This window comes from Thamnophis elegans, chromosome 1 (genome assembly GCF_009769535.1).
Source record: "Thamnophis elegans isolate rThaEle1 chromosome 1, rThaEle1.pri, whole genome shotgun sequence".
Classification (NCBI taxonomy): Eukaryota; Metazoa; Chordata; class Lepidosauria; order Squamata; family Colubridae; genus Thamnophis; species Thamnophis elegans.
Genome location: NC_045541.1, coordinates 45,189,618 through 45,202,247, shown reverse-complemented (window position 1 = coordinate 45,202,247; position 12,630 = coordinate 45,189,618). Strand labels below are relative to the sequence as shown.

The 12,630-nt window shown below is 41.6% G+C and overlaps 1 protein-coding gene across 1 annotated transcript in view; it reads left to right on the top strand.

Moving 5' to 3' along the window:
• The window catches only part of THSD7B (thrombospondin type 1 domain containing 7B), a 466,316-nt gene that overhangs the window by 438,476 nt on the left and 15,210 nt on the right, over nucleotides 1–12,630 (top strand). The window contains 1 exon segment of the mRNA XM_032209475.1: nucleotides 452–547. Coding sequence (XP_032065366.1) covers nucleotides 452–547 — 96 coding nt within the window.

The window sequence follows — 12,630 nt, the reverse complement described above, 5'->3', positions numbered from 1 at the left end:
GTGATGTTTCCAAACCCCGTCTCCTCTTCCCCATCAAAAGACATTGTTTAAGAAAATGTTTGAAAAGGCAAGCAGAGACTGGGAAACTGTTTATGGTCCTTAGAAAGGAGGAAAAAAACTAGGATAGACTAGACCAGTGATGGCAAACATTTTGGCTCGCGTGCCAAAAGCAGCAGTGATGTCCAAAATATCTGTCTGCCTTGCGCAGAGTTTATTTGGTTTTTATACAGTTTTAAAAAGCAAAAGCAGAGTTAGCAACAGCATCTTATTGGTATATTTTACTTGTCAATCTCTAAGACCATTCCAGCCAGAGTAGAATCTCACATAACTCCCTGATACGGCCTGTCTCTGCTAGGTGATCTCATAGGTTAAAAGATAACCAGCTACTGAGATCATGACAGTTTGCTGCACATGTCTTTACGTAACCTTTCCTCTCATTCCTACATTATAGGAGGAAAATGCTATAATTATGTATGGAAAACAAGTCTTTGGCAAGATAATGAACGCACAGTGTGGTGCCAGCGTTCTGATAGGCTGAATGTTACAGGTAGGTATGCTCAGCAATTCATTGTTATCATCAATATCACCATCACCTTCATCACTCTCTGTATTACCAATTTTATACTACTACTTTTTTTAAATAATAATTTTATTAAAGTTTACAAATACAAAGATAGAAAACTAATACAAACTAAAGAAAATATAAACAGTAAAGAAGAGAAACAAAAAAGTGAAAAGAGATAGAAAAAGAATAAAGAAAAAAGAAGATAGAGATAGATGATAGATAGATATAGATAGAAATTTAGGGTAGGTAGGAAGAGAGAGGGGGGGAGCGGGAGAGAGAGAGAGAGAGAGAGAGATGACTCAATTCCCCCTCTAGGCAAGTCTAAACAATTTGAATAATTTAACAACCTTCTCCAGTACTTCAAATTAAAAAATAATTTCTCCTTTCCATATCTCATCTCTTATCAATAATCAAATGATTACATTTGTTCAATGTATATAAAAAACAATATTGCAACTTCAAAATATATAAAATTCCCAGTCATTGAAATATTTTAATATTTACCACATGAGGAAATTGAGAACAGGAACTACATGTCTAAATTAAAATGCTTGGTACTAAAACAAGGAAGATCTGGATACAGAAGTAAGTTTGTAAGAGGTATGTAAATATAGTGCTGTCAGTGTCTCCTGAATAACAGGAGGAAGAGTATTCCATGTGTGGGAGCTATAGTAAGTATAATCTTCTAGGCTTCCTTTTGTAATCCTAGCCTGAGACCCAAGGACCTTCCCAAAGTGCCAACTAGTGTAGTTTTTTCTGGGTTTTTTTAAAAAGAAAATCTATGCCATCTAGAACTATTAGACCCAAGCCTAGAAAAGAGACATCAAAATCCAGTTGAGTCCAATCCTATATTGCTTATACCTAATGGACAGAACCTTGCCAAACTAAAGCTATATCCTTCTAACCTACCAAAATTATCCTGAGATATTCTAGGTGTGGCTTCCCGGAATATCTTTATCCCCTGACCCATCCAGATGAGAACTATGTGGTCTCTTAATCTAGACCATTCTCTGGGAAAGCTCTCTTGCGATAGCTCTCCCCATCTGCTCCTCCAGGAGAACATTCCATCGCATGAATAGGAAAACATTACCTGGAATTATCCAGGTATGCCGCCATTTTGGTCTCAGTTTGTTGTATTTTAAGAGCTGGGCTGTAAAAATCTGGATGATCATTATAGAGCAGGAAAGAGATAAGAAAAACTGTAAATGCTGCCATCCAATCTTCCCTCTAATGTATGACATGTTGTGTGCAGGAAAAAAATTGTTCTGTGCAGCTTTTCCCGAAAGATTTACAAATTTGTGCGCCTCAATAGAAGTAAAATGCAAATACAGGGGGAAACATCATGTTCAAATTCTTTAAGAATGAAAACTAGAAAGTATAATAGTATGACATACAATATACAAGCCTGCATATTATAATATAAACTCATTAGATGCTGAAAATTGATACTTGCAATTGTTATTTTGTAAGCATTTAAAATTGTTTATTTTTTCCCCTTTTTTGAATTTGATACTGCAATGAAAGAAAAAAGAAAGGCCTTATACATAGGAATTAATTCAGAAAGCATTTGAATAGCCCTTTCTCTTTCATTTATTTCCCATTCTTTCCCTCTTCTGAACTTATTTAAATTTCAATTATTAATTTTAATTGAATTAATTTGTTTTTATAGGATCAGCAATGAGCGTGGACCTTGGGTGGCCGAAACTCATTAATTTTTTTAATCTTTTAAAAGAAGGAGGCTGGCCAAAGAGGTTTTTAGAAAGCCTCTTCTTACTATAGAGGAGGAGGAGGCAATAGTTTAGCAAGTCCTGGCTTAATACCTGGTTGCCATAAGGGTCTTGAAAAGTGGTGGGTTTCGGCAGCCACTACTGCCAGTTCGGTCATGGAGGCACCGCGTGTGTGCATGTTGCTATGCGCATGTTGCTATGCGCACGTGTGCATGTTGCTATGTGCAGAAGCCAAAAATAAGGTGCCACCAGGAGAACCAGTTTGGAGGCGTGGCAGGCCTGGGTTGCTATCAGTTCCAGCAACCCATGCCGCCAAGTTACTACCGTTTCAGCCAAGCTGGTAGGAACCCACCACTGGTCTTATTGACCCTAACAGTGATTGTGGGTAGTCAGGAGAGCTGACATATTTGACTCTGTATGAAATAATAGACAGAATTGGTACATAGTTTGGGGGTGGGGGGATGTTCTCCTGAACTTAAAGCCCTACATGGCATCGGACCTGGGTACCTGAGAGACCGCCTCCTTCCAATTACCTCCCATAGACCGATCAGATCGCACAGACTAGGCCTCCTCCAGATTCCATCTGCCAGCCAATGCCGGCTGGCGACTCCCCGGGGGGGAGCCTTCTCTGTTGCAGCTCCAGCCCTCTGGAACGAGCTCCCCGTGGAGATCCGGACCCTTACTACTCTCCCTGCCTTCCACAAAGCCACTAAGATCTGGCTGCTCCGGCAGGCTGGGGGGCTGTTGAAATAGCCAGCCCCACTGTAACTATGAATGTTGTGTATTTTAAACTGTTGTTTGTCTGTCTGTCTATTTATCCCCTTCCTTTGTTTATTGTAAGCCACCCGGAGTCCTTCGGGAGTGGGCGGCATACAAGACCAATAAATAAATAAATAAACAAACAAATAAATAAATAAACAAACAAACTTGCAGCTTATGTAGCCAAAGCAGCCTTTGTTCAAATTTGTCTTGTATCCCAATTGTACCCATTCCAGGTCTTCCTCATAGTCACACATGGCTTAGCCTCTTCCTGATTGGGTCACTACAATGTGGTCTACATGAAGACCATCAAGAAACTACAACTGGTACAGAAGGCAACAGCAATTGGACTTCTGCATGTCCCATGCTTTGACCATCTTATACTACTGTTGCATTGGGTCCCAGATGCTTTCATGGTGCAATTCAAAATGCTAAAGATGATAATCTTTAAAGGCCAGCACAAGGCCAAGTTATGGCTACCTCTCCCCAGATGTGTCTACCTGTCCCACTAGATCAGATAGGGTGATTATACCACAGGTCCTTTTCCTTATATTCTGTCTGTTATCTGATGAGACCTCAGAGGTGTTTTTCTCTATTGCCACCCTAGCCCTTTGGAACAGCTGATATTCAAGGGTCCTCTATTCTTTGGGCCTTTCAAAAGGCAATGGAGACTTATGTTTTCTCCCAAGTACTGTGCTAAGATATGATTCAGTTGGGGTCAATTGTATGTCTACTCTAGCACCTTGTGGGAAAGGTTTTTATCTTGTTTTTATTAGTTGTTGTGAGCTGGTTGGATCACTCTGTGAGATAGCAGCCATAAAACATTTTTTAAATGAATAAATAAACTTTTCTATTCTTCTGTGCTTTATTGAGGCCCAAGACCAATTATAGATCCAATCAAGTTTCAATCTATATTTTTGTTTAAAAAATGAGAATTGATATTTTCTAGGAATTTCTGTGGCTTCAAAGCCAGCATCTTTTCAAGCATTTGCTTCACAAGTGAATATCGGTAGCTCACTGCTAATTCATATAAATACTTGGCAGATGGCTTTATGTTTACATAACATTTTCCTTTGTTTTAAAGTAATCATTATCATCATTTTAGCCATTGTCTATCTACTGCAGAATGAAGGACTCTTCCGTATGTTTCCAATCAATGTGGACCTGAGCTTTCTTCTGCCAATTGGGCCCACGATAATTGCTGATGATGTCAACCCATCTTGTTTTAGGTCTGTTTCGTGGATGCTTTTTATCAAGTGGGATCCTTTCTAGGACTGCCTTGGTCCACCTGCCATTAGTTCTTCTTGCTATGTGACCAGCCCATTTCCATTTCAATTCTTTTACTCTCTTGATGATATTGTATAGTTTCGTTTGTTCTCTTAATCCCTGTGCAGGTCTTTCTATCTTAACTTGTAATTTCTATGGCTCTTTGCACCACTCGTAGATTTTGTATCAATTATGAGGTTAATGTCCATGTTTCCCCGGAACATGTTAGACCAGGTAACACACACTGATCAAACACTTTTCTGTTCAAGAATAGGGAGAGGTTGTTCCTGAAAATTATGCTTAGCTTGCCGAATGCCTGCCAACCACATTTAACATGCTGTTCAATTTCATTTATTGTATCACCTTCCTTCTATTGAGATCCATTGACCAAGGTATACGTAGTGGTCTACTACATCTAGTTCTTCTCCAGATATAATTTTTTCTCTCTCTCTTTGGTGAATTTATTAAACACAACCCAGCTCATTTTCAGGGTTATTTTTAAGCCACATAGTTTTCTTGTTTTTGCAGCACTTATATGTGTCTTTGTAGCTCTTGTGAATCTTGTGAGAAGAGAACAACATCATCTGCAAATCTTAAGTAATTTAAATAGACATCATCATCATCATCATCATCATCATCATCATCATCATTATTATTATTATTATTATTATACAAATGTATCACAGCGGCCAGTTGTTTCGCCAGATTTGGCATTGGTTACTAGTCGGGCCCCACCCAGGGGCCTAGGACGTTGTAACGTATTTTCGTAATATGCGTGCAGATCCAAGCAGTGCGGCTTTTTGCATTTGACTGATGGTGATTTTGTCAATTTTTAACTGTTTTAAATGTAATTCCAGTGCTTTTGGAATAGCACCCAGTGTGCCAATTACCACTGGAATTATCACTGCTGGTTTGTGCCATAGTCGTTGAATTTCGATTTTTAAGTCCTGGTATCTTGCGATTTTTTCATGTTCCTTCTCGGCGACCCTGCTATCACCTGGTATTGCGATGTCTATGATTGTGACCTTATTTTTCTCAACAAGTGTGATGTCTGGTGTATTATGCACCAGTATTTTGTCGGTTTGTATACGGAAATCCCACAAGATCTTGACCATCTGATTTTCGGTGACTTTTTCAGGCTGATGTTCCCACCAGTTTGTTGCTGTTTTAATATTATAATTTTTGCATAAATTCCAATGGATCATTTGTGCTACTGAATTGTGCCGCAATTTATAATCAGTCTGCACAATTTTTTTACAGCAGCTGAGTATGTGATCAACAGTTTCATCAGCTTCTTTGCAAAGTCTGCATTTGGCATCATCAGAGGATTTTTCGATTTTGGCCTTAATGGCATTTGTGCGGATAGCTTGTTCTTGCGCAGCCAGGATTAGTGACTCTGTTTCTTTCTTTAATGTACCTGTTGTTAACCATAACCAAGTTTGTTCACTGTCCACTTTATCTTTTATTTTTTCCAGAAATTGGCCATGCAGTGCTTTGTTCTGCCAACTCTCCATTCTTGATTTTATCACATCTTTTCTGTATTCTTGTTTCGTCTGTTGGGCCTTCAGTAGATTTTTGTTCTTTACTTCGATTAATAGATGTTCTTGAACTTTCTTTTAAATAATCAGCCAGTGCATGTTTTTCTTCTTCAACTGTTTGCTTCACTTGTAATAATCCTCTGCCACCTGATTTTCGGGGCAGATATAGTCTATCAGTATCACCACGTGGATGTAAACTGTAGTGCATTGTCATTAGTTTCCTGGTTTTTTGGTCCAAAAGGTCCAAATCAGCTTGTGTCCAGTTAACTATACCAGCTGTGTATCTTATAACTGGTATTGCCCAGGTATTTATGGCCTTGATTGCATTTCCACCATTCAATTTAGATTTCAAAATTTTCCTAACTCTGTTGGTGTAGAGCCGAGGTGGCGCAGTGGTTAAATGCAGCACTGCAGGCTACTGCTAGATCAGCAGTTCAGCGGTTCAAATCTCACCGGCTCAGGGTTGACTCAGCCTTCCATCCTTCCGAGGTGGGTAAAATGAGGACCCAGATTGTTGGGGGCAATATGCTGACTCTCTGTAAACCGCTTAGAGAGGGCTGAAAGCCCTATGAAGCGGTATATAAGTCTACTGCTATTGCTATTGCTATTGCTATTGGTGTACTCTCGCCTGACAATAGTTTTTACTTCTCCATGCTTGATGTTATCCAACTGCAGAATGCCTAAGTATTTGTAGGCTTCATTTTCTTTGCATTTATTAATTGGCCATTGGGCATTTCAATTCCCTCACATGCAGTGATTTTGCCCCTTTTTATGGATACAGTGGCGCATTTTTCCATGCCAAACTGCATTGAAATATCGGTGCTGAATACTCGGACTGTGTTTGTCAATGATTGGATTTCTATTTCTGACTTTCCATAGAGTTTCAAATCATCCATATATAGTAAATGCGAAATTTTTTCAGCTTCTTTGGCTGTTTGGTAGCCTAATTTCATTTTTTTTTTAAGATTACTGATAGTGGGATCATTGCGATGATGAAGAGAAGAGGTGAAAGTGAATCACCCTGGAAAATTCCTCGCTTGATATTAACCATTCCGTAGATCTCATTCCCTACTGCCAACTCAGTTCTCCATTGTTTCAGTAAAAGATGTAATATTTTTGCTAATGCCAGTTGTTTCTAAGCATTTTATGATCCAACTATGTGGCAGTGAGTCAAATGCCTTTTTGTAATCAATCCAGACCATATTCAAGTTCGTTTTTCTGTTCTTACAATTTTCTAATATCATTTTATCAATTAGAAGCTGATCTTTTGTGCCCCTGCTCCTTCTTTTGTTGCCTTTTTGCTCTACTGGCAAGTTGTTGTTTGTTTCCAAATAATCCATCATGTTATCTGCAATAATGCCTGTGAGTAATTTGAAGGTTGTTGGCAAGCATGTTATTGGTCTGTAGTTTTCAGGTGTTGTTCCTTTAGTTGCATCTTTCTGAATCAAGTATGTTTTTCCAGTTGTCAACCATTCATCAATTTGGCCCTTTTGTAAAATTTCATTCAGTTGCCTGGCCAATATTGCATGTAAACTGGTCAGATATTTGAGCCAGAAACCATGTAATTGGTCCTTTCCAGGTGATCTCCAATTCTTTACCTTTTTAACTCGATTTTTGACCATCTCAGTTGTTATTTCTAATACTTGCATTTGTTTGTTGCCAATGCTTTTCTCAAAGTCATGTATCCACTTTGCTTCCTTGTTGTAGTCCTTTGCATTTTCCCACAATTCTTTCCAGAATTCAACTGTGGCCTGCTTTTCTGGTTTTTCACTTTTGGTGTCACCATTCACATTAAGTCTTTGATAAAAACGCCGTTGGTCTGATCGAAATTGCTGATTTTGTTTATATTGGATGATTCATGCCTCATATCTTTCAATTTTTCTAGCTGTTGCTGTTATCTGCTGTTTTACAATCTCTACAGCTTCATTGATGTTTCTTGTATCCAATCTATATCTTCTGATTAGCCGATCTATGATTTTGTTGTTTTTAAGCCGTTGCTCATGCATGTTCTTTAAGTTACTAGCATCTCCCCTTAATTTTTTGACTTTTTGTTCTAATCGGATTTTCCACTTTGGCTTTGATGCTTTTTCTGTTGTGTGACTAGGTACTTTGATTTTAATGCCTAGTTCATTAGTGACTATTACAGCTGCGCTGTACATTAACTGGTTCGTTTCCAAGATGGATCCCGATTCAATTGTTGAAAACACTGCATTAACCATTTTCATGAAAGGGGCCAAAATTTTCTTAGGCACAGTTTTTAGTGATGGTAAACGTTGCCTTTCCTCATTAAGCAGAAAATGCTCCATGATCTTATCCTTCAATTCTTTTTGTTTTTGAGTTAGTTCATCAGTTGGTTCAGTGATAACTGGTTCTAGTGGTGGTGGTGTTATTTCCTCCCCGAGAGCTTCTTCTGGGTGTTCTACTATAATGTCTTTAGTTGTGTCTTGAATATCAGTTATTTCCACTTGTGATATTGTTTTTTTGGTTTTGCAATTTGCCTGAATTTCCTCAAGTTCAACTTCACTAAACACTTTATTCTGTATAATAAATCGCCTTTGATCTGCTAGTCGTTGTTCACTAACATTTGAATCTGGATATTGTTGTTTCCATAATTCATACATTCGCTTTAAATAACCTCTTTTTTCTGGCTCTGAGTTGTAGTAACAGGCCATTATGGCATGGTTTTCATCTGCACTATATTTTTGTTGTTTTGTTGGCTGGTCCACTTGTAGCCCACTTGTCGACGGATGTCCAGGGACCCCAACATCCGCCGCGGCCCTTGTTAACCCGCGCGACGACCGATGCGGTATAAAAATTTTATTCGTTTCTTTCACCATATTGTATGGGTTGGCAGGGTTTTTTTATGGGGCCAGTTGCCAACCTGACCCTAACCCTCCTTCTTTCTCATCCAGGCTTGGGACTGGCAATGGCGGAGTTGTTGTTGTTGTTGTTGTTATTATTTATTCCAACTTTTACCCAGTCTAGTTTGTGAAATACTTCTTCAAGGCAACATGAGCAAAAGATAGGTGATATTGTATTGCCTTGCCATACACCTTGTTCTATAATTTCCATTTTAAATATTGTTCTAAAATAATACTGATTTTTTTATAATTGTGTTCTTTTATATTCATGTTTTTATAATTGTGTTCTAAGCTAGAACACAATTATAGAAAGGGTTTGCTCCATCAACTACGACACCAGAGAAGGGGGTGTGGCAATTATTATCCGGAAATCTTTAGTACCTCGCAGGAGCCCTGCTCCGGAGATTGTTGGGTGTGAGTCCCTTTTCTTGAAGTTGGACCTAGGGGTTCAAGTGGGCATGTTGTTGACATACCTACCTCCTAGCTGCGTCACAACAGCCCTGCCTGCGCTCCTGGAGTCAGTAGCCGGGCTGGTGATTGAGTTCCCCAGACTGTTAGTACTGGGGGACTTTAATCTACCATCCTTAGGCGAACACTCTGATGGGGCCCAGGAATTCATGGCTTCCATGACAGCCATGGACTTGACCCAAGTAATCCAGGGTCCGACTCATAGAGCGGGACACACGCTTGACCTAGTGTTTCTCTCAGGGCAGTGGAGATGTGATCTCGAGTTGAGGGCAATAGACTTCTCGCCCTTGTCATGGTTGGATCACTACCTGTTGAGGCTTGATTTTTGGAAGCTACTCCCCCACCGCAAGGAGGTGGAACCGATTAGGTGGTTCCACCCCAGACACCTGATGGACCCATTGGGATTTCAGAAGGAGCTTGGGGAGATACCTGACTCTCTTGCCCACAATCCGGCAAGAGAGGTCACCGCCTGGAACACAGCGGCGACTGGGGTCCTGGATCCGATTGCGCCTATGCGGCCTCTCCGCAGCAGTGGATCCAGGAGGGCTCCTTGGTTTACTGAGGAACTCCGGGAGATGAAGCACCAAAAGAGACGCCTAGAGCAACGCTGGAGGGCTAGTAACTCCGAATCCAACCGAACACTGCTAAGAGCCTTTATTAGGACTTATCTCGTGGTGATACGGGCAGCAAAATGTGTGCATTTTTCCGCTCTTATTGCATCCGCAGAATCGTGCCTGGCTGCCCTGTTTAGGATAACCCGTTCCCTCTTGAATGGGGGGGGGAAAACAGGTAATGCCTTGCAGGATCGAGCTGAGGAGTTCGCTCAGTTTCTGTCGGACAAAATCGCTCAGATTCAGACAGACCTGGACTCCATTTGGACAGAACCAGCCGAGTTGCCGAGGGAGGGTCTTGCTCAGACTTTCTGGAATGAGTTCCAACTTGTCACCCCTGATGAAGTGGACAATGCCATGGGAGCGATGATTGCCTCCACCTGTTTACTGGATCCATGTCCCTCCTGGCTGGTCTCAACCAGCAGGGAGGTGACACAAGACTGGCTCCAGAGAATTACGAACGCCTCCTTGATGGAGGGATCCTTTCCACATCCTCTTAAGGAGGTGGTGGTGAGACCCCTCCTCAAGAAGCCTTCTCTGGACCCAGCTATTTTTAAAAACTATCGTCCAGTCTCCAACCTCCCTTTTTTAGGGAAGGTTGTTGAGAAGGTGGTGGCCCTCCAACTCTGACGGACCTTGGATGAAGCAGATTATCTAGACCTTTTTCAGTCTGGTTTCAGGCCTGGTTACTCCACCAAAACTGCTTTGGTCGCACTGACTGATGATCTCTGGCGGGCCAGGGACAGAGGCCATTCCTCTGTCCTTGTGCTCCTTGACTCTCAGTGGCCTTCGATACCATCGACCATGGTATCCTTCTGCGACGGCTGGAAGAGGTGGGAGTGGGAGGCACCATTTTGCAGTGGTTCTCCTCTTACCTCTCCGACAGGTCGCAGTCGGTGTTGGTCGGAGGACAGAGGTCGACTCCTAGGCCCCTCAATTATGGGGTGCTGCAGGGGTCGGTCCTGTCCCCCCTCCTATTTAACATCTAAATGAAGCCACTGGGAGAGATCATCCGCTGGCACGGGATTAAATACCACCAGTATGCAGACGATACCCAGCTGTATCTGTCCACGCCGTGCCAACTCAGTGAAGTGGTGGAAGTGATGTGCCAGTGCCTGGAAACTGTTAGGGTCTGGATGGGAGTGAACAAACTAGCACTCAATCCTGACAAGACCGAATGGCTGTGGATGTTGCCCCCTAAGGACAGTCCATCTAGTCTGTCCTTAATCCTGGGGGGAGAAAACTTGCCCCCTCAGAGAGGGTTCGCAATTTGGGGGTCCTCCTGGACCCACAGCTGACCATGGAACACCATCTGTCGGCTGTGACCAGGGGGGCCTTTGCCCAGGTTCGCCTGGTGCACTAATTGTGGCCCTACTTGGACCGGGAGGCACTTCAGACAGTCACTCATGCCCTTGTCATCTCAAGACTGGATTACTGTAACGCGCTCTACTTGGGGCTGCCCCTGAAAAGTGTTCTGAGACTGCAACTAGTCTAGAATGCAGCCGCGCGAGCGATACTGGGTGTGCCAAGGTACACCCACGTCACACCTATCCTCCGCGAGCTGCACTGGCTGCCCATTGGTCTCCAAACACGATTCAAGGTGCTGGTTATTACTTTTAAAGCCCTACATGGCCTAGGACCTAGGTACCTACGAGACCGTCTCCTGCCACATACCTCCCTTAGACCAATAAGATCACACAGGATTGGTCTTCTCCGGGTGCCTTCAGCAAGACAATGCCGGCTGGCAGCACCTAGGAGTAGGGCCTTCTCTGTTGCCGCTCCGGCCATATGGAATGAGCTGCCCCCAGAGATCCAGGCTATCCCCACTCTCATGGCCTTTCGCAAAGCCATTAAAACCTGGCTTTTCCGGCAGGCCTTCTGATTGGTGTTTGTTGCGTTCTTTTTTAACTTTGTGTGTCCTACTGTTTTTAAGTCTTTTTAATTTCTTTTTATTCTGTAAGCCGCCCGGAGTCCTTCGGGATTGGGCGGCATAGAAACCTAATAAATTCAATTCAATTCAATTCAATGTCTGGAAGAACTCAGACACATTCCCCTAACCTGAAATATTCCTCTTCCATTTGCCCAAGAGATTTTATCTTTTCTTTCTTTAAGAAAGATATTAGTTTTATTACTTTCCTCAGGGATTTTATTAATATCACTGTTTTCTTTAGGGATGTTTAAAATGACAGACAGTGGTGGTGATATTTTTCTTTCATTTTTGTTCATTTTAGATGCTCTGCTGTATTGTTTTTATAGTACCAGTGTAATTTTCTTTCTAGTTACCTTATAAATTCAAGTTAAATGAAGGAGGAATATAAATACTTTAAATAAACTTAAAGAGTTCAGCTGAAAGCTGCAAACAGGAATATATGCACATAATCATCAGGGCACACAGAGCAATCAACCTGTGCAATGAAAAATAGTGTGTGGCGCATGCAGAGAGCAAATACATGGCCAAAGGTTTCCTTCAAAGCAAATGGCTCCAGCTGACTTCGCTTCATTGTGCTAGCATGACTCTTCATTACATAAATATATGTGCCCATTTCAATTAATACTGGCAACACAATTAAAGAAACCTGTGAATAGGAATGACTGTGAAGACCAGGATGAGAACTCACAGAGAGAAGCAGGAATTTGACTCGCTATTTCAGTGTGGTTTCTACCACTGATCCTCTCAGGTGTAAGTCTCCAGGAGTGGTGGATGGATAACTTAATGAAGTCATATAAAGCGGGATAATTCACCAAAAGCACATGGAAATGCTGGTAGACTCATTTGTTCACATGCTTCTATGGTTTGTTGTCTTCAAATGTATAAACAGGTGCTGCACTATGTGC